Source organism: Clarias gariepinus, chromosome 27 (genome assembly GCF_024256425.1).
Source record: "Clarias gariepinus isolate MV-2021 ecotype Netherlands chromosome 27, CGAR_prim_01v2, whole genome shotgun sequence".
Taxonomy (NCBI): Eukaryota; Metazoa; Chordata; class Actinopteri; order Siluriformes; family Clariidae; genus Clarias; species Clarias gariepinus.
The window spans coordinates 9486290-9509765 of record NC_071126.1 but is presented as its reverse complement, the minus strand read 5'-3'; the positions used below and the strand labels follow the sequence as shown (position 1 = coordinate 9509765).

At 38.0% G+C, this 23476-nt stretch overlaps 1 protein-coding gene across 2 annotated transcripts in view; it reads right to left on the bottom strand.

Moving 5' to 3' along the window:
• Positions 1 to 306: 306 nt before the first annotated feature.
• evlb (Enah/Vasp-like b) overlaps positions 307 to 23476 on the bottom strand; it is a 33163-nt gene continuing 9993 nt past the window's right edge. For both annotated transcript variants that reach the window (XM_053489144.1, XM_053489142.1), the window contains exons 2-13: positions 13699 to 13867; positions 13211 to 13388; positions 5628 to 5691; positions 2966 to 3042; positions 2552 to 2826; positions 2206 to 2300; positions 2081 to 2114; positions 1936 to 1978; positions 1553 to 1613; positions 927 to 987; positions 751 to 808; positions 307 to 635 (exon numbers count right to left, since the gene is read on the bottom strand). In XM_053489144.1, the coding sequence (XP_053345119.1) occupies positions 598 to 635; positions 751 to 808; positions 927 to 987; positions 1553 to 1613; positions 1936 to 1978; positions 2081 to 2114; positions 2206 to 2300; positions 2552 to 2826; positions 2966 to 3042; positions 5628 to 5691; positions 13211 to 13388; positions 13699 to 13867 (1153 nt within the window). In that variant the 3' untranslated portion in view covers positions 307 to 597. The remainder of the gene's footprint in view (positions 636 to 750; positions 809 to 926; positions 988 to 1552; positions 1614 to 1935; positions 1979 to 2080; positions 2115 to 2205; positions 2301 to 2551; positions 2827 to 2965; positions 3043 to 5627; positions 5692 to 13210; positions 13389 to 13698; positions 13868 to 23476) is intronic.

Here is a 23476-nt window from a genome sequence, read left to right as displayed (position 1 = left end):
TTACTGTCAGTGATACAACATGTGTCGTCAAAATGAGTTTAAAAAATATTTTTACAAAATCATGGTGAGAAACAAATATTTTTAAGACAGACAAGGAAAAATTAAAGTGGATCAATATAAAAGGCTAACATGTGGACACAGGCAATGTTCATATTATTATTATTATTATTATTATTATTATTATTATTATTATTTATACCTACTACCACCTAAATCAATACTGCTACTAATAATAATAATAACAACAACAATGATAATAATAATAATGATAATAATAATAATAATGATAATAATAATAAAAGCAATCCAAAAATAGGGCAAAATAAAATCTAGAACAGTTTCCTATAAAGACATTAAAGACGTAAAAAGGTCATTGCCAAATATAAATTTAAACCAGAAAACAGAGAGGTCAGTGCAAGTGTCTTTCATCTGTTTTTATATCTGAGGGGTACCACAATGTAGACTACATATTAGAGCAAACTGATGTATTTGCTTTAATATGGCGGTAACGTTGCTGGGTGTCCTCCCCTCTTCAGCTACAGCAGTTCCTGCTAGGGGTCAGGGCTCATAAAAGAGGGCTCACACAAAGCTGGGAGATTATGTCATGCTAATTCTACTAAGTTCATGTCTAATGGCTGGAAGAGAAAATAAAAAAAGACATAAGTAAGTCATTAAGTTATGTTTCATTTAGAATAAGTAAGGTCTCATTTTGACATGAATTTATTTTTTGCATGCAATATCTGAACATACCATCAATGATTTCATCTTTCACCTTGTGCAATTCACGAACAACTTCTTCCAAGATTTCCTAAAAGTTAGAGAAATGTCCAGAAAGGAAAGAAAACAAAGCATAGTAAACAATAGTAATAACAGTTAACATATACAGCTATATATACAGTAGCTTAGTATACACAGACTCTACTTACTTGTTTCATTCTATCCAAGTCTAAGGCGTCTGTGTCAGTGCTACTGCCCACGGGTCGAACTCTAAACAGATTAAACAAACACACACACACACACACGCGCAAACTTATGGTCATAAAGTTTAATTGTTGGGTCCAGGCTTATATTCCAAATTATCATAATTAGATAATCTTCAAATTATTTAACTGTACTTACTGTATATTGCTTAGAATTTACTGAATAATATGAATTATTAAATTCATATAACTTAAAAGATTCAGGGACTAAATACACCAACTAATTTTAGTCCTGCAATGTCATACATTAAATTAAGTAATTGTTATTGCAGTGATTAATATCACGGCAGGTAAAAATCTAAAACATCTAAAACACTTTTCATTATGTGACAATTACATCAAACTGATATAAAGTATGCTTTGTAAGGATGACAGTGACAGCATTTTCATAACCATCTCTAATTAGCAGATTTATTTAGACAATTCAATTAAATTTAAATAATGTATTTATAGCTGTAAGTTATTTATTCAGTAGATCCTGATTTACAAACAGATTTGTACTGGCAGCATCAGCAATATCTTTAACAGCTTTTAAAGTGCTGGTGATATTTCATGATCTATGAGCCTCTCACCTTGATACCAGCGATGATCTCTCTGCGGAGTTGGCTCGATCCCATGGCTTCTTTGCACCATCTGCAGGTTAAATAAACCATAGCAACAAAAAAAATTACAGGTTAATTGACAGCAGCAGTCTCTCTTGCATGTATTATTTAAAATAATGTGAATTTATCGTTAGCATTATTCAATTAAGTTAATTATTTCATCAAGACCTTTTGACATTGTGTTATAGGATAATGAATTAGAATGGGATATGCTATAGAGGATATGTTGACACAGTTTATATTTTATTTACTGAACAGGCGATATATACATAATTTATCAGATTTGGCCAAATGGATCATTTTCATCTGCTCTCCATGGTGTTAAAAGAAAAAAAAAATTACAAAACACATACCTGCATTTTGTCCTCTAGACATTGGAGAGGAATTTGCATCATCCTGTAATAAAGCACAGTTGTCTCAAATGTTTCTTTCCAGCAACAGTAGGAACTAAAATATTTAAAAATATCACAAGAAAAAAAAATGCACCTGAGTACTTACATTTTGGCAGTCTCCGCTTTCCGCCGCTTTCCGTCTATAAATTTAAAAGTGCAAAAGAAATTGTTCCAACACTACTTTCCAAAACCAAAAACCCTTGTGTTTTTAGGAATTAAATTGGTTCTGACCTTCGTGCCAGCAGGGCATTCATCTCTTCCATCAGGCCCCCACCACCTCCACTTGTCCGATTGGCATCGTTTTTGGCTCCTGAACTCTCATCAGACTGTAATCAGACAGGAAGGTAATGATTTATAGAGCATCACTTTCATGTACAGAGTACCTTCACCGTGCTACATGCATATACAGTAGGTTTCAGGAGATCATCTGCCTGACATCAGCTCCAGTCCCCAGTGTTACTAAACTATTAACAAATTGAGCATGTACATGCTGAAACGAGTTTTATTGTAGCAGTGGTAATACAGAATAAAATAAAAGTTTGTTTTTATTTCATTCATAGTCAAAGATCAAACTGACCCTCTGCACTCGGCGCAGTTTGGCCCCGGCGATCATGGCGGCGAGGCCGGTGGGTCCGTGCGCATCCTCATGTTGATGATGACCTCCATACCCACCTCCACCCAGAGGTAATGGGGGTGGAGGGGGAGGAGGGGCTCCCACTGTTGGTGGCGGGGGACCAGGAGGGGCAGGGGGAGGAGGTGGAGGCGGGCATGGCCCTCCAACTGACATGACGGGTGGCACTATACTTGGAGGTGCCACTGAGAGCACAGCGGGATGTCCCTGAAATGGGGAGCCTGATAAAAAAGGGAATAATAGAATAATAGAAATGTTAAAAAGGGTTACACCATAAGGAGGGCAAAAAAGGCAGGTAGCAGAATTCTATTCATACATGGCAGATATGCTCAGTCTATTTTTCAGTTCCTCATTTCCTACCTGAGTTGGACGAACGTCGCTCTCTCTCGATATGTGCCTGCATTTGCTGTTGCTGCTGCTGTTGCATCTCCATCTGCCTGCAGAGCACACATGCAATTTATAGAGTCAGAGAGCAGTGTATAATCTGCATTACAATCAGCTCAATACCATGCAATTAGTGTCATGCAATAAGACCTCACCATTCCTCACTCAGCAATGAGCAATGAGTTTGGGCCTGTTCAGAATTACCTTCACATGAGGATCAGGAGTAATTTAATCTCATATGTACACAAATGCATTTACTACAGGTTGGCAAGTGTGTCTGTTTTGAATTATTAAAATTTCTCATCTTCAGTAAGTGCTTTATCCTAGTCCGATTCATGGATTCATGGTGGATGTTGGAAACACCGATGTTAAAGAAACACCCTGGATGGGCTGACAATTCACTGTACATCATGCACATACTGTCCATTCATATTTATGGCCAATTTAGTGTAACCATTAATGTATATCTAAATATTTTTTGGAGGAAGGGAGGAAAAGAGCCAAAGAACTGAAACCCATAAGATGAATCCCGTAAGGAGAACATGCAAAATGCCCAACAAAAATAACCGTTAGCTTTGGATAAAAACTTGAGACACTTAGTGTAGGATCAAACCTGAGACCCTGAAATTGTAAGGTGCCAATGCTACTGCCTGAGACACTGTGCTGCCAACTACACATGACATGCTGGTACCCTCAGAACTGTTCAGATAGTCATCTCCGCAGTTTTACAGACCAACCTTACACAACGTCACAACATTCATTTTTGGTCCAGATCTTGTGTGGAGACGAACCACTCTGTTAAGTCCTCTCCAGGTTCTTTCAATGAGGTCAGGACTCTGTGGTGGCTCATTTATGTGTGAAAAGGATTGCTCATGCTCCAAAACCCACTCTTTCACAATTTGAGTCCATGGTCAAACCATTAGTCAATAAAAGATGCATTGATGTGATAATCTGATAATTCCGTACATTTGGGTCTTCATTCTACTGCCAATTTAATATTGATGATCCTAAACCTGACCAGCTGAAGCAACCACAGATCATAACGTCATGCTTGAATGCATGATGGGTTTATGCGCTTCCATTCTTCCCCCTATGCAACCATTGCTCTGGAATACAGTTAGCCTGGACACATCAGACCACACGACCTTCTTCTATTGCTTTAAGGACCAGATCTTTTTGTTTGCTAGCAAACAACAATTTTCTTTATTACCCTTAATAAAAAATTATTTTCTAATAGCCACAAAACCATTTAATCCCTGTCATGCCACTTTTATTGTGTGTGTGTGTGTGTGTGTGTGAGAGAGAGAATCTCTTACTTTCACTATTAAACCTAGCTGTGATATCTGCAACTTCACAATGCAACTTCACTCAGACTCACTCACTCATCTTCTATACCACTTTATCCTGTATAGGTCGTGAGAGGCCCAGAGCCTTTCCCATGAGACTTAGGACATGAGGCAACTTTATTTCATGATTCATTAATGATATTTTTCTCACCACATTCCTTTCACAAAGTACATGCTTTAGCAATTTCCTTCAATGTTTAAATAATGCATTGAACAGTTTTTGACCCAATTCTAGTTACTAACAGCAATCTTCTTAGGTGTTTCCTCACCTTAACATAGGCCATAATTTGGCCCTTCTCCAACACATCTTTGTATTCACCGCCAAGGGATATGTCTTACTACATGGCAGTTTAATAAATGGGAAGCTACTTAGTGCAACAGTTAAGGATAAAAAAATTCAAACATATTAATCACTGCAGTAATTCTCCTATCCAAGCTCTTAAATATTTGCTTATTGAAATCCAGTCTTTGTATAATCTGTTCATTAGGAGGTCATGAGACAGAAAATATTGCATCAGAAGAAATATCGCATTTCTGTAGGTCATTTAAAGTGGCTGTTATAATAAGAGCAGCAGGAAACCAATAAAGAATACCAGTGATTGTGGTTTCTGTAAATAAAGTCCCTTTGCATAATGCAAACATGCTGATCCCTTGAAAAAGGAAGACCACCACCCTAAGAAACCAATTTTGTGTTATTACTGTATTATTCCAAATGCTTAAAAAAAGAGTTTGCCAAGTTATAGACTTTTACACAGAACCATTAAAGCTTCCTCTTGTGTGATAAACAATATGAAACTTTAGGGTGATAGAGGGAACCTTTTTAATAAGAAAAAGGTTTATACACAGTCGTCTTATGAGATTAAGTAATAATAACATTATCGCAGGTCAATAGCCTTTTGCAGGAGTGTCCCTTTATGACTTTTCATCTACAGACAACTGTTTTTCTGCTACATTCATCAAAAGATACATGTTTGATTTTTTGCCAGCACTATATGTTCCAAAGGATAGTTGTTAAAAAGACACACACAACACCAGACCCTGTTAACTGCAAAGAAATGCCACACTTTCATTCTTTCATCGTTGGACTTCAAGAAGCAGCTTTTATGTATGTTCTTCTAGATCTGTCACCCCCACAATTTCTATTCTGGTGCTTTTCATTAAGACTGACTGACTCATCCGCATGTTAAACAATCATGCAGGAGAACGATGTCTATTACTTTGCATAACCAACGACTCCTACATTTCATTGTGCGTTTCACATCATTATGCTGCAGTTATAAGCAGACGCTTACCTTCTCTGCACCTCAAGCTCTTCGGCTGTGGGGCCGTTCTGTACCGGGCGCTGAACTGCTGGACCTGAGAACAGAAGGTTGAGAACCAGATGATTAAAAGTTAGATTAAATATGGCAAATAGGATAACTTGCTTTTAATTTCATCATAGATGTTGAATTTATAAAAGTCATTATGTAATATGCTTTAGCACTTAAAACTCAGCAAAAAAAAACAGCTTTTTACTAATATACATAGGGCTCAGGATTGTGCAGTGTAGAGTGACATATCCTTTTTATCAGCACAATCTAGGCAATATGATGAACTGAACTTTATTACATTTTAACCAAATATACAAACATGACTAAAGGAAAAAAAAAATGGAACACATCAGCAAAGAAATAGCAATGTCATTCCTATATTCCGGTAGTGGTAAAATGTACACCTTTTTTAAAAAGAAAGATAACTTTCGTTCTACCCGACATATCCAAAAACAAAACCCAGATACACAGATGTGATGTCTGAAACTTAATGCAAGGCTCCCATATAAGCACTTTTTTTTCATGTTGCCGGCACAGATCTGCACCTCTTGGGTTTTAAAGGTTAAATAAAGAATACGTTTTGACTCTTTAGGGGTTAGCTAATATTCGTCATTTCCGCCTGACCTTTGGCCTAGGATTTTGATGTTGTTATGGCAGTATATTTACTCACTCGTAAGTCTAACTTAGGACACGAGACAGGGTACACCCTAGACAGGGTGCCAATCCATTGCAGGGCACACACACACTACGGGCAATTTGGGAACAGCAATTAGCCTAATGCATGTCTTTGGATTGTGGGAGGAAACCAGAGTACCCGGAGGAAACCGCACAAGCACGGGGAGAACATGCTAACTCCATGCACACAGAGGTGGGATTCGAACCTGGCTGGGAATCAAACCTGGGACCCTGAAGATGCAAAGCAACATTGCTAACCACTAAGCCACCGTGGTTATGGCAGTAAAACGTTGTAATATTGCTAAAATAATTTTATATCATATCAATTTTATTTTATAATATATTTTTAATGTGGCAAAGATGTTAAAAAGTGATTATAATTCACTTTATACTGCAATATCTAATCAAAGCAACCCCTCTACCTCTTTTTAAACCTTATGTGGACACTGGTACCTCAGCAAATGTACATTTTCCAAAATGATATGTGAATAGATTTCATGTATAGACATCGCATTGATCTTTTAGTAGTAGAATACCAGATGATTCCTACGTACCGCAATGTGCTTTCAGACAATGCATTTATACTGAAAAAAATATTGTATCTGTGAGACCAATATATCTGCCATTGCCACTTTTTCATAACCTTACTTCACAGGTAAACAAACATGGCTAAGAATCCAGACTTTTGGGCCACATTGTACGGTAGATCCACTACAGAATCCACTACTGTAGCAGATCCTGAATGTCCTGGAATGAATGCAAGACTGGATGTAAGTACATACAGTATGTGATTAGTCATATGATTATTTGCTTTTGTTTTTCATGCTCATGGCTATGTTCTGTATCCTAACAAACAAATGAGATTAGTATTTTATTTCAGGGTCGTGCAGATGGTGCAGTGCCCTCTGGCTGTCACACTGTGTTTTGCGATAATGATCTAGGCTTGGGAGAAATTCGTACGGAGATTAAAGCTCCAGTCTGTTTCATGTCTGCATGTCTGGGACATAAAAAAAAAAAACATTAACACAAATACAAGGTGGATTGCCATCTGAACATTAGAAATGTATGTATGTATGTATTCAAATATTAACAACTATTCTCTTTTAATTGTAATGATAAAATTGGAATATTAGTATGGTTGATTTATTATAACTAATGTATATAAAGATTCCATAAAGACTAACAGTAGAGGCATAGATAGAAATACACCTCATTACTGCTACATAATCGCTGCACCTGCTGCCAGCAACTTGGTTCAAAATGTACAGAAGTATAAAGAACTTTCGGTAAAAATAAAAATATCTGTAATGGATGTGCAATGGTGGCTTTTACGTAACTGACAGCTGTGAACAGGTTATATTGTCTGTAATTGATGCATTAAAATTGGTAATGCCAGTCATTCCTCAGGATCAAATGTCAGCCTTAAAAAATTTGGAACAGTTTTTTTTATTTGATTTTGACTATTAAACAGTGACAAACACATGACATTATATAAGATACATAACATGTAACAAAAAATGCAATCATCTATGAAATATAATGCAAATTAGCACAGCAATTAGGCATCTACTTGCATATACCTGTAAATATTTGTAATATATTAGGGTGGTTATGTGTGACAATAACCATTGTTAAAATTGCTATATAAATAACACTAAAACTGAAAAATAAAATTGAAACAAAAACAAGCTCTAGATAAAGTAATCAACTCTTATCTTTTTTTCAGTGTTGTATATAAAGCCTTTGTCATAAGAATGTTTACATTACGTTTACATTTGTTTACAAAAACATTTACATTTAAACTCAACATCAAAAGTTAACATTAACCTGTAACACTGTTTGAACTTATGGACTTATGGAGTTCCTGCTGATTATGTAGCATATGATCTGTATGCACTGACCAATATAGTCTACACATGGTGGATATTTTTGTTTCCAATTTGATTTTAATCCATTTGAAAAATGTAATTCAAACAAGTGCATAAATAATTGATCATTTTAATTTTTATCTCTATTTCTGTTTGGTAATGTTATCCTTTCTTAAACTACCCTTCTAAAACTTCCCTAGTAATCTTTTTTTTTTTTTTACATATAATATTATTTAGAGCAGTTTAGCAGTTTATTCAATGGCTTTAGAGGTTTAGAGTGATCTAAACCCTTTACAAATCCTGATTAGAAAGATAAAGACAGAAGGGAGACAGAGAGCAAGCAGTACCTACAGGACATCTTGAAGAAGAAAAGCCGGCCTTGGCATATACACAAACACCCACAGACTAACCCGCTGCTGATCATAGTGCACTCGGGCGCTTCATCCCTTCTCCTTCTCCTTCTCTTTCCTTCTCCTCTTGTCTGTCTCCTCTACACTCCTTCCTGCTTGTCTCCTGTTTCTCTACAGGGTAACCCCACACCTGCAGTGTATCAGCCGACTAGCGAGCCCTGACCGGCTCATGTTTCTGTAAAGCTCCCTGTACAGGTGCAGCACCACCCCACATGCACCTCCTGACCAACAGAGGGCACTGCAGCTATGTGCCTGGAGGTGTGTGTGGTGACTGTAAATGGGACAGTGGTCTTAGCAGTGTAAATATTTACAGTTAATTTGTGGTAAAATAAAATATTTTTGGTAGCCTGACAATAAGATGTTAAAGGCATTTACATCATATAACTAAAACAAAACATTAGTATTAGACTGAACACTGGTATTGCAGTGGTCCATTTTCCTAGCAGTTCTTTATATAGGCCTACAAGAGTGCTGTAATACAGAGATGTATATTGACATGCATGTTTTTATGTATAAGCAAACGGTGTAATATCGAAAAAAAAAAAAAAAAAAAGGTAACGAGGAAAGACCATGCTGATTAACAAGGAATGTGTCCTAAATCCTCTTGCATGGATGTATGAAACAATTACTGTTTCATCCATTCATTCTCATTTTGGATGGTTTAAAATACTAATTTGTTTACTAATAAATACTAATATGAATATTACGTACAACAGTGCAGCAGATAACATATATCTCATATCTCCACACAGCTCCTGGCTCCAAAGTCCTGGGTTAGATCCTGAGCTCAGGTTACTGGACTACTGAAATTCCTCTAGGTTCTCCAGACCAATGTTGTAAATATTTTAAATGTCCCATTTTTACTATTTATATAATTCATTAAGAGGTCCCTTAAAATGTGTCTGTTAAAGCTCCACCTGAAATAGCCCTCAGATAATGCACTTCTATCCTACAAACTCCCCCTTACACTCCCCCTTCCATTGTTTATGTAAATGAGTTACTGCTGTGCCATGATGAGTTTTTCCTTCTTGTATGAGGTCACAGTAGGGGAAACTGAAATTGGCTTGTTTGAGCCAGTAGGGGAAACTGAAATTGCAGGAAGCAGGGAATGTATTTTTTCCATTTTTTTTTTATGAGTTACTAAATATGACTAAAAAGTTAATTTTGAAGGTCTAAAAGAACTCTTTAAAGTTTACCTTAGTTTGACTATATGTTCAACTGCAGCATAAACAAAGAGCAAATCCATATACAGTAAGAGGCATTTCATTTGGGCTCATGTCATGTAATTGGCTACATAATGCAAAACGCATGTAAAAATTTGCTGAAATTTGAAATGTAATAGCTTCTTTGTTACTCTCACTCATTGAGTTTAAAGCTTTATCCTTTACACGGGGTCGTGGAAGGCCTTTAACCTATTCCAGGAGATGTAGGGCATGTGGCGGGGCACACCCTGAATGGGAGGCTAATACATTGTAGGGCACACACACACACATTCACACACTATGGGCAATTTGGGAACACTTGTTATCCTAATCTGCATATCTTTGGACTGTGGGCAGAAACCCACCAAACACAGGGAGAATATCCAAACTCTATCCACACTGCTTCTAGGTGGGAATCAAACCCCGGACCCTGGATGAGCAAAGCAACAGTGCTAACCACTAAGCTTTGTGCCGTCTAGCTGTTCAAATGGTGTGAAGAGCTTGTCTGTAGTCGCCAAACTCAGCCTTGGATGTATGAAATGAACATTGGCTTATTCCCCTTGAATTTTCAGGCACTTTCCATTCTGGATAATAAGACACATTAAAGTAACCTAGAGAATATACTGCACATAAAAACCAAGCTGCTTGTAATGTGCATATATCTTCCCAGACCTTAATACACGCTACTGCATTTATTATTCTCACAGAGGAAGCATTTTATTCTCTTTCTGCTGCAGACTTTTTATTTCTTGTCATTTTATCTCAAGAAGAGAAGGTAAAACCAGAGAGTTTCACTAGAATACTGAACCCAAGGGAATGAAATACAGCCACTTGGTTTAATTAAGATTAGCACTGTACTGGGAAAATCCTTCACAGCTATTAACTTGGCAGCCATAACTCTAAATTACCTCCTTATACACACTTCCTGCATCTTTTATGCTTTCCAATGTACTATTCAAAAGTGGCAGATGAATTAAATGCTGAAATCAGGTGTAAGCCCCATGTGTGGCCCATATATAGCGTGTGTGTACAAATCCATCGCAGGGCATACACACACTCATACCAATTAGCCTTATCTGCATATCTTTGGACTGTGGGATTAAACCCACCAAGCACAGGGAGAACATGCTATCCCAGGAATCAAGCCTGGGAATCAAACCCAGATCCTGGAGGTGCAAGGCGACAGTACTAACCACTACACCACTGCAAAAGGGATTTTAAAGGAATTTCAAATACTTATACAACTGCAGAAAACATCCAAAATCATTTCCAAGTGAAGAACTGTCCCAGGCCACCACATACCCTGAGTGACCCCAGCCACATTAAAAGCTTGTGCCACGTCCCTGCTGATTACATTTAACTTCATTGTTTGAGCGCTTCCTGTAAAACAAGTCTGTCGACGCCACCTGTGATGTAATGCTCAGTTAACACCTTTAGAGGGCCTACTAAGCTCCACATGGTCCTGCAGGCTCCCTGTCCACATTGCTGCACAGTAGAAATGCTTGAGGTGATCAGAAATCTGGTACAGGCGCAGATTACTATGTGTCGTGTAAAATGTGATAAGACCAGCGTCTGCTGCTAATGGTTATTGTGTGTTATTTTGAAACCCCGCCAAATCGTCTAAAGCCCTTTTCAAGATAAAATCTCATCGGTTGCAAATACATTGTGCATGAACACACTGATACAGATATCAAACACTTCTTCAGGCAACAGGAATGATCACGTGGGGATTATTTGCTATTGTCCTGTTTCGTCCTGATTAAAACATCCCAATTCTCAGTGGCCATCAGTACAGGATTTCTTTACAGCCAGGCTTAATTCTCCGCTAGCCACTGCAGACATATCCAATTATACCTATAACCCTGTCAAAACATATGAAAATGTTGTTTCTCTTATTTTTTTCTTACTTACATTTCTGTCCTTTTTGCATTTTCCTCAAAGTCAAAAGATAAAGATGAATAAAGATGAGTATGTAAGGCCAGTGTCGTTATATAAGAGCTCTAGTGGAATTTAATGCATGTGGATGCATTGTGGATATGCCTAATTTGCAATTAACTATTTTGTATAATTATGAAAGAATGTATGAATAAGTAAATAAATCACAACATGCATTGAGGTATGTATTTTGTTCAGTTGCTTCTAACAACCTTTGACATTGCACGGTGGTGCAGTGGTTATCACTGTTGCCTTGCACCTCCAGGGTCCAGGTTTGATTCCCGTCTGTGTTCCTGAAGTTGGAATGTTCTCCCTGTGCTTGGTGGGTTTCCTCCCACAGTCCTAAGACATGCAGATTTGGCTAATTGCCTGTAGTTTGTGAGTTAGTGTGTGTGCCCTCTGATGGATTGGCACCCTGTCCAGGGTGTACCCTGCCTTGTGCCCTAAGCCTCCTGGGATAGGCTCCAAGCCCCCGTAGATAGACAGGTACAGAAAGTGAGTGGCCTCCGAGTGGCGCAGTGGTAAATTGCTCGCCCTATCATCTGGAGATCGCTGGTTCAATCCCTGAGTGATGCTGTAACCTCTTACAGCCAGAGGTCTAGACAGAGTTGATTGGCTGAGCTCTCTCAGAGGGGAGGATGAGGGGTACTAGTGCTCCCACATTAATACGGCTCTACAAACCAATCAGGGGCGTCTGTGAGCTCACATAAGCGTGGGTCGGAGGAAACACGTAATAGTCTACAGCCCTCCCAACTGAATGGTGGTAGAAGCTTAATGTGGGAGCCCCCTAGTGACTGGGAGGAATTAGACACTACTAAAGTAGGGAGAAAAATCAGGAAAAAAAAAAAAAAAAGTGAGTGCGTGAGTTAGCTCCAGTTTAAGCTTTTAGTACTGGTATTATGTGGTATTATGTGGTATTTGCAATTGCAAATCTACATTTACAACTCTTGAGGCAATGAATCTTTTCATTATGTCATAAAAATATTTTTACACTTTTACTCAAAATGTTTACTGTCTAACTCAGATGGATGCAAATAAATCGTAAAATTCAATAGACTCAAATGATTCAAGGCACTAAAGAGACTCAAGTTTAACCTTAGTACCCTGTGTGGATTGTTTTTTTATTTTTTTTTATCAAGTTGAATTCAGAAAAAAGTGCACAATCATAATATACTGTATCTGATGCATGCTTTGCATTAAGTTGTGCAGTTTCATATTTTGAAAGTATTCCACCTGTACATCTTTAAGCACTGAAATGACCTTTTGCGTATGCATTCTGAGCTATAACCTGCTGATCTAAACACTTCCTGAACTAGTTGAGCTACCACTGACTATTAATGCAATCTAGTTAGTGTCCTTGGTACACAGTGATGATATTAAACACTATTGATGGGCTAAAAACAATGCAGTTCCAGAACCAACAGTTCAAAGAACATGTGAAGTAATCCTGTGTATTGTCTTGTGCGTAGGCTCACCTCCATCCTGGGTGCTGAGTACATTAAGGGCGAACAGCATGGCGTTGGAGAATGTGGTGGCCTCCTCCTTACTGGCAAAGTTGAGTCCATACACCTGCCTGGCATCACGCCACTGATGAAATGTAGGTGTGGCCTGATTATACTTCAGCCCCTTTACAATAGAGTAGTTAATGACAACCTGAAAAAGAAAGGAAGTGAAAAGTCAACAATAAGGTGATGAATGATCATGAATCTGGCTATACTACATGGATTACTGAGCCCACAGAAGTCCCATAAAGTTCTCCATTTTCCCAAAACCTGGTAATACTGTACTACTACTTCTACTACTACGACTATTATAATCAAAAGACTATAGTGTTGTGGTCATCAGGGACTCATACTGAGCATCCTTTTAACACACTTCTTCTACAAAATTTCTCTAAAGCACTAAAGCTTGTCCTTAAAAGCAGCATACACAGAAATAAAAGCATCTGAAAGAGTTCACTCGCCTGCTGATCCTGCAGTTTGACTCCCACCACACGGAAGGTGTTGTTGGCAGTGTTGTGGTAGATGTTGATGCGGCTAAAGCCTTGTTGGCCTGGTTTGATGGGCACCCACTTCTTACTGGTGTCATCGTAGACCATCACAGAGGCACGGGCCTGGCAAATACTCTGCTCACTAAAGCACATAAATAAAAAACAAAGTAGGCATAATTGGTAGGTAGTCTATAAACATATAGCTGCCTTAAAGAAAAATTTTATTCACTTTCAAAAAATCATAGCAACCAGTGCAAAATTCAGCGGAAGAAATGGTGTAATGATGTTAACAGTCATTTATATATATACATACATATGTTCATACTCCTGGTTTGCCCTCCCAATGGCTATTCCATACTTAACCCTATTCACTAACGGGTGGAATAGAAGAGATATGTCTTATGCATTTCTTATGTCTGATAATAGAGAGTCAAAGAAAAAAAAAAGACATGTTTTACACACCCATGCAATGACTGGGCTTGTGCATGTACATTATAGTGCCAGTTTGACGACAGAGACATCGGCATTGAAGGAACACACTGATTCAGCTTTACGGTTTGTCGTTCCCACAGTCAACCAATTGTAATAGCAAAGGAATCATACTGTGCAAAACTGAATAAAGATTGTAATTAATGCCTTTATCACACACAGTCGGGTAATTGCGCTGCAATTATGAGAATCCATTAGGGTCAAACTTGGTCATATGACTAATTTGCGTTAAAAGAAAATTGTAATCCGTTCAAATTTCTCGATTAATCATGTGCATTAACGCGTTAATATTGACAGTCTTAATTATAATACAATTATTATTGCTGTTAAGGTTAAATGTCATTATTATCCTATTCTCATCTTTTATATTAGGTGACATTTATTAAAAACATACACAGGAAACTGGCATCTTTTAATAATCCAAAAATGTCCATATGTTACAGAGATCTTCAAACCAAACAGTTTTAATTACTTCTATCAGTAAAATGTTTTACCATATTTATGGTGATGTACAAGTACATGGCACTTACTAATAACCAAAAGACATTATGAATATTTAATGCATGTAAATTTGCTATTTAATGCAAGGAAAACCTACATGGGTGCTGATCCGTTCTCTAAATGATGAACTATAATTACATAATTAAATTAACACAAATGGACAATTTTACATAAGAACTGTATCCTAATAAGTTTTTACCATACACTTATGTAATATCTGGTTAAATGTGACTCAGCCCTCTTGAAGTGGAGAGTCGAAGAGCTTAAATTTACATCTGCTGTAAAGCGTGCATTAACCGTTGCATTCCACTTTAGTCCATGCATGAAATACGATCATGATTTAACACTCAGAGACAGCAAGGTGTAAGCGGGGTTTTAATGGCTAAAGTTGTTGAAAGTGAGAGTGAAACTTTCTGGCAAGGCTGTTGCTTGTGTAATAGAAGGAGGAGAGAAAGCATGAGACAGAACTAGATTAAAAAAGAGAATGCAAGAAGGAGAGAGGAATGTGGAATAGTGAAGCAGTGATATGAGTTCCACACTGAAATGAGGAAAAGAAACAGAAACTTCATCTGCCTGATGAGATGTGAATGAGAGGAAGAGGAAAAGGAGCTTTGAGAAACTTCGGCTAGTGCAATAAACAATCCATGTTTGTTCAGCTTGATTTTTTTATTGTAATGTATCAGTTTGCCTACATACTGTATACGTCTTTGTTCTGTATATAGATGCCGTGCATGTAGCAGTGCTTTTAAAAAGGGAAGAATTGTATTTTGACTCCATCTACTAGATGCTGAAAGTATTCTGCTGAAGTCATTCATCTTTTTCTGCAGTTCAGTTAAAAATATAGTTTCTTGGTATAATTTGACTGAAACACAATCCTGTTCCTTTTGGGAAGAAAAAAAAATGACTGGGAACTGTACACTCACCAGACAGCCTGGTTATAAATAACCACATGTGAGACTTAGAGACTAATGCACTCACTCTACAGTAGCAGATCGCCTTCTCTAAACAGGCTTGTGAGCTTTTTAATTTAGATTTCTAAATTGGTTTGCGTTGACCAATATTAAAAGTAGTTTTTGGCAACTAAAGGGATGTGATGAGAGCCAGAGAGAGAGAGAGAGAGAGAGCAAACCGTGGAACCATGGAAAGATTTTCTGGCGGCAACCTACATACAAAACGGAGAAAAAACCTTAACATAAAAAAAGAATTATAGAGGACTGTATTTCCAGTATTTATGGCCCTACATTAAATATCTTTCATATTTGTAAAAACTCCACATTTACACCAAATCCTGCCGGTCTTGTCTTTACCATTGAGCCCAAACATATGAAGATATCCTTTTCAGCTTTCAAATGTGTAAGAGCATTTTAAAATCAGTTCAGTGTTTATAAATGATTTGTTCATAATATGTAAAATTAGAAAAAATACCTGAATTTTAAGATCAAATCTGATTATATGAATTTCACATGAGGCCATGTAAAAATACTTTCTTAAAGAAGTCTGCAATACCCTTACTACAAAATTGCACAGGATGTCCCAGTTTTGCAGTGTGTGTGTGTGTGTGTGCGTGTGTGCCAGCAGGCAGGCTGTCTGTGCTGAGTGATGAGTGTTTTTTAAGTTTGTACAGTTTGTATGTGTGGCCTTAGGCTGTGTAGGGCAGATGGTTCGTCCCCCCTAAAGATCTCACGCTGGCACAGCCACATCCCCGTACCTCTCATAGATAATTTAGTGTCAGTGCACACATCTCATCTTCCCATTATCACCTCTTCCCTCTAGACCTCCCCCTTTCCCCGGACTGCATGTTGAATAGTTTGAACCACTGTCTACGCCTTGTGCCCTGCATGCTGGATATAAAGACGTCAATCTACAAAGATGAAGATGATTAGTTGGATACAAATGCAAGATTTTGGCCGCACAAGTGGATTAGTGGTTAGCACTGTCGCCTTGCACCACTAGGGTCTGGTTTTGATTACCGACTCGAGGTCTGTGTGCATGGAGTTTGCATGTTCTCCTCGTACTTGGTGGGTTCCACTCCATGTACTCTGGTTTTCTCACGCAGTCCAGAGCAGATTAGGTTAATTGGCGGCTATTTAGCCGTAGTGTGTGAATGCTGACTGGAGGTCCTACCACAGTTGTAAAAATGGGAATAAATACAATGATTTCCATTGGCCTTTATGGTCTGTAGTTGGACTACAGAGGTTCCTAGAGGGATGGACGGATGGATGGATGGATGGATGGACGGATAGATAGATAGATAGATAGATAGATAGATAGATAGATCTATCTATCTATCTATCTATCTATCTATCTATCTATCTATCTATCTATCTATATATATATATATATATATATGCTAAATTTGATTCAAGAAAACACAAACAACCCAAAGGGCAATTCCAGACTTATAATTTCAACAACAAAAAGGCAAACCAGGACCAGATGGGAACATCATACAATACATTTTAGCACCGAGAACAACAACGACAAGTTTCCCTAAGTATCTTTCTCCAAAGTCCTGTATTGGTTTGTATTACCCGTTACATGTCGCTGTTCCTAAATTGTGTAATATAATTTAAAATTTTGTTCCTTTTGATAGTATTATCAATGCTACAGCCTTATCTCTGGTTGAGAAAACAGAAGCAAATTTAATATAAAGGGAAAGTCTGTAGTTTCTAAAACTTTGCATAGCAGAAAACAGTTTACCACATGAAGGACTTCCCCAGGCCATCACAAATATTGTCATAAATCATGGATATCTGAATAAAACAATTGATAAAAGTTTTAACACGTCACCGACTCTCTAAAAACAGGGATGAAAGTAGTGCATGGCCAAAGAGGACATTAAGAATTTTATTGATTGTCTACCTGTCATTTTTATTTTTAGTTTCCATGTGATTATGTTTTTATGATGATCATGGTATTGGTTTGCATGTTTATCCTTAATGCATGGTACTGAATTAATCCATGACTACACGGAAACTAGTAGATTCGCAAGAGAGAATAGGAGTCTGTGAATCTGTCAGTGGGTCCTGTAAGTTAAAGAGGCAAATTTATAGATTTAATTCATAAGACGCCACAAATTTCCTGAAAAAGGAGGACCTGGCAACATCATTTGAAATCTTTACTGTCTCTCATGTCTTTCTCTTTGTCCCCCTATGGTGTTTTCAGTGACTATCTCTTATAGACAAATTTTATTGGGGCATATATTTTGAATCTTTCTGAACTAAATATAACAAGACTAATAAAATCACAAATCAAGTAAGGCCTTGATCTAATGTTAATTTAAGCCTTTATTTGTCACATATACATTATTGCCCAGTGAAATTCTTTCATCCCTGGAGAAGGCAGGGTTAAGGGCCTTGCTCAAGGGCCCACAATGGCAACCTGGTGGAGCTGGGGATCAAACCACCGACCTTTCGATCCTTAACTCAGTGCCTTAGTCCTCTGAGCTACCACTGCCACATACCCACATGTTATTCCCAAGAGTATAATACACTATTACAATAACTATACATTGTGACATTGGTAATAGAGGCTGGCTTTGTGTGTGTATTCAGAATTTATGCCTGTGTTGAATGAAATGCTTTGGAAGCATCTGTGTATCTTTCTCAGTCAACATTACAGCTCACTGAGCACTACATGGTCGCTCGCATTGTCTGACGCACAGGCTTTAGCATCATTAACCCACTGATCTGGGTTTAGCAGAAGAAGCTTTGTTATAAGCCCCCCCAACTGGGCAACACTTACTGTAACACTAGATTTTACAGAATTTGACTAATTCTTTTATGGTTTCATCTTAATAGTGCTTAGGAAAAATGTATTTAACGTGATCAGACTGGTGTGCCAGTGTGTCACATCTTCCCTCTTATCATCATGCTATGCCATGATTTATAATAAGACAGGCAGGCATTATTCAATTCACTACTTTACCGAATAATGACTCATGCAGTTGTGATAGAGCATCCATGTAACCCACTGGCTATTTTTATCAAGACACGATGCTCTGAGATGATGACAAGGAAAATGTGTCCAAGGGCGCCTGAAACCAGCTACTTAAATCTAATACCGCAAGTTTCTTCAAAGATATAATGAAGCCGGCACTACAAAGTTATCATTATTATGATGACTTGATGCTATCATCTTCACAATGCTATCACAGCTAGAGATTTGGTATAAATGTTTTCATATCATTATATAATAACGTCTTTTTTTTATTAGATCAGACATCAGTTAGCTTAAAAGGGACCTATTATGAAAAATTCACTTTTTCGTTTTTTTTCTTTTTTAATCAGACAGGTCTCCAGTGTCCAGGTACCCTTGTGGTTTGTGCAACTCCCTTGCAGTTTTTTTTCTCTCTCTAATCCCTGGGGCTTAAACAAGCCAATAAGATTTTTTCTGTAATGAGACCTCATACATCATTTTTCCATCAGAAATGCAGATAAGAAACCATAAAAACAAATGGGAAATATCTGAAAAGGTCCCTGTTTTCTGGTCCCTGCCTTCTGATTTGCTAGAAATATCACTTCCAGAAAGGGTCTATTCAGCTACAGATGCAAAAACACTGTGTTTGGAAGAGGAGTGAAAAATCCAGCATGTCTAAATGCAAGATATTAGTTGTATTTCCATATAGAGATAAGATATAGTTGTATAACTTTGCTAATTTATTATCATATCTAGACACTAATTATTAGATGTTGTATAAAGAACGCAGTTAATATGTGTGAGTTTCTATGACAAAGGTGGCAATAGATCTTATTAAAGAAAACAGTCTTATAGTATGAGGAACCACAGTCGGAATTATAGAATCCTGAGACAGGCGTTTTTTGGCCTGCTCATTTGAGGTTTAGTGGCAGAAAAAGCTTTCTGTGCTTGAAAGTCTCAACAGCAGAAATACAATAGCAATTATATTTCAAATTTCTGTGATATTATTTCGAGGCTAAAATGGAATGGGATGGACTCAATTGAAATGATAAATAAAATCTTTTATCTTCTAAAATTGTTTATAACTGCCTCCATACATAAAATTAAAACATTAGACTTATTTCACATGACTCTTATTTCATGAACAGTACTGTGCATAAGTGCCACCCCTTGAGCCACTCCTAATTTTTTCACATTAATTTGAATGATGTCGATTAAATTAAAGGACCTGGAACAAATGTTTTACTAAGACATGCTGCGAAGTCCCTAAAGATACAATTTAAAAATTGCTTGTTTATGTAACAACCTTAGCAGCAACCACATTTCCCCTCTCGTCTGTTCCAACCACTCAGCATTCAGCACCACCAGTATACTAATCACCAGCCTGATCATCTGTCATCTGCTCCTGTGTTTCACTGGTTCATGTCTTCATGTAAGATGGTTTTATGCTTGAATAATTCATAGATCACTGTCTGGATAATAAACAAAAAAACATTCCTCTAAAACTGGTCAGACACAGGTGCTAGATTGAAATTGACTTGCATAGTACTTTATGTTTGTTTGTTTGTTTGTTAAACCACACAGTGACTTATGAATCATTTAGGCATAAAAACTAAATCTAATTTAATGCATGAACCAATGGGGAAAAGGTGCAGATGTTGATAGAGAGTGCTGTCTTAGGGCGATCGTCCACAACAGGGTGGTGTGCTTGAGCTTGCTGTGAAAGCTGTGAAAGCTTACTGAATTAAATGTGTGTAGTGATTAGCATTGTCGCCTTGCACCTCCAGGGTACACGTTCGATTCCCGGCCAGGTTCGATTCACGTCTCTGTGTGCATGGAGTTTGCATGTTCTCCCTGTGCTTGGTGGGTTTCCTCCGGGTACAAAGTTTCCTCCCACAGTCCAAAGATATGCAGATTAGGCTAATTGGCGTTCCCAAATTGCCCGTAGTGTGTGTGCCGTGCGATGGATTGGGCTCGTGTCCTAAAGGGGTGGTTAAAGGGGTCATCCAGACACATTTTTCATTAAATGTTAATATGATCTTTAGGGTCCTAATGAAAAGTTTGTAATATATTTAATTAAAAATTCTCAATGGTTGTGTAAAAAAAAACACTACATTTAAAAAGTAAAAACTAGCTCTGTTCTCAGCAACCTATTTCAGTGCATGTTCCTTTAAATGCTTATGATCTCTCCTGAGCCCGCCCCCCCAGTTCTGTGGGGCGTGTCTTCACAACACACGTGGGGTATAGCCACGGGAGTGTCGTCCAGTGCGGGCAATGCTTTGGACTGCATTACCCACAAAGCATTGCCCACAACGCAGTGCGATGTGTTTACTGATGTGTTTACATGACTTCTTAATCTTCGACAGACATCGTTATAAACCATCTAACGTTACAAAGGTAAGCATAATATAGTTTTCCGACTACGTACACAGTTTGCAACTAGACAATCACCTCAATGCATTGTTTATTATAAACGGGCGATTAGGGATTATATAGAGACGGATGTACATAGAGAAGAAGCCATAACCATGTTCTATGAGAGTGTAAGTTAACTTACACTCCGCATTTATCGTGATTATTAGAAAAGGCGATCTGCAAAGATTCATAGTAAAATAAATCACACTCACCGAGCCTGGTGAAGATGAAGCAGGAACACGAAGCGTTAGTACAGATCCGATTTTAGGAGCAGCTTCGTAGTAAAACCTGCTTTATATTGACCCGCGTTTATAAAGCAGTCTGGTGAAAAATGATAATCGCAAACATGAGTGCATTTAGGTAAATCGGCGGGGACGTTAGCTTTAAAAACTAAATTCAGCCACTGCGTCCTCAGTGGCTCAGATACCTAACCCTAGGTAGGTACCCTAGGTCACTAACCCTAGGTAGTGAATGACGACTGCTGTGTTCGCTATTACACCCAACAACTGTACACAACACTCGCTTAGGCGCCATTTTGCTCCAGCGGCAAAAAACAATGGCCGACAGCTTCTTCTTCTAGTGTCAATCAACTAGTGTAGGAGCGGCCTCTTGCGGTGTGACGTCACATCGACAGGCATTTGCGATTGGCCTGATTTCAGAAAGGGCATGTTATTGTAATAAATGAAAAGAAAACCACTGGTCGGCTCTTTATCATCGTAGAGTGGTTGTGTACGCACTCTCCTAACACACAGTTCAGTCCAAACAGCTTAAAAAAGTGCATGTAGGCCTGTATGACCCCTTTAAGTCATTGGACCACTGATCGGAAAGTCCCAGGTTCAAACCCCACCGGCCGTCAGGTTGTTAGTGTTGGGCCCTTGAGCAAGACCCGCTCAGAACTGCTCAGATGTATAATGAGATAAAATGTAAGTCGCACTGGATAAGGTCGTCTGCAAATATCATAAATATTCTAAACTCTAAATGTGACAATTAACTGTATAGCTGTGCTGATTTAACAAATTAAACAGAAGAATTTAGCAGTGCAGTGATATGTAATCTTGTTAAGTGCTTTAAATCTAAATGTCTATTACATTGTGTATTGGGTTGCAATGTATTGAGATGGACGCTGAATAAACCCATCTATTACTGCGAATTCTTAATTGTTAATTCAAAAACAAAAATTAATTGTTTAATTCCTAATGAGTGACTGTAATAATCATTTGGGATACTGGCAGTATTTTAAAGTCCAGTTAAGTTTAACAAAGTCATTCAAAGATAGTACAGTACTTCCCTTCACTGAAATGACCATGCATATGTGCATATGTAAGCTTAGACAGTGTAGGTATTTCATCACACACTGTATCACAAAATAAACACAGCCAGTCACTAAAATAATGTACGATTTGCATCACTTACACTAGGTCCACTAAAGGCATCACTGCTGGTGTCTAAATTCTGCTCACAGCCTACACTAGCTGGACGTGTTACAATCGCTGACTTCAATAAGAAGATTTGACTTTCCCACTGCAAAACATCTTCAAAGGCTCAGTAATTATCCCACGGATTATACAGTATGGGAAATAAGAATGAATAGCCATGCATGCTCCTTTGTGTTACTATACAAGGCCAGGGTACACAAAGAAAGACTGGAATGATGGCGTTTGCTCCCCTGAATAGACAAACAGGATGCATATTTTCAACATTCATGGATGTACAGTATAACAACATTGTAACCTAATTCCCATGTATAAACTGCATTAAGCCTCTTTTCCTTGGATTAACAGTCATCCTTTAAAAAGAGGCTTTAAATGGAAAGCAGAAAATCTGAGAGCCTTGCTTGCTGGGTTATAACAAGTGCAAATCATAGAGATGACATTATACTAAGCCTTCTTCAACACTTAACGCCAAGACAAATTTGATCTTTAAACCTATTTGGTCATCAGTATTTAAAATATTTTTATTTTGGTCCGTCCATGTGCCAGCTGGAGACGAATACACCCTAGAGATATATCCATCGTTTCTGTGGCAGTTATTTAAGGAACCAGCTTGTCCCGATTGTCATTTACACACTACTGGCGATTTGGGAACACCAGTTATCCTAAACTGCATGTCTTTAAACTGTGGGAGAAAACCCACCAAGCATGGGGAGAACATGTAAACTCCATGCACACTGACCTGGGGCAGGCATCGAACCTGGACCCTGGAGGTGCAAGGCGACATTGCTGACCACTAACTCACCACGCCGCCTTTGTCATTAGCAGCAATCAATTAATACACAAAATCATTGATTTATAATATTTGTGAATGGTTGCTATGATAATAAAATAACTATGTTGGCCATTTAAAAGCGATTCAAGAGCGAAGACAATCCAGTGCAAAACCTTAGAGACAGACTGTTTTAAAAAAATCTCATCTGAATAATGTATTCGTT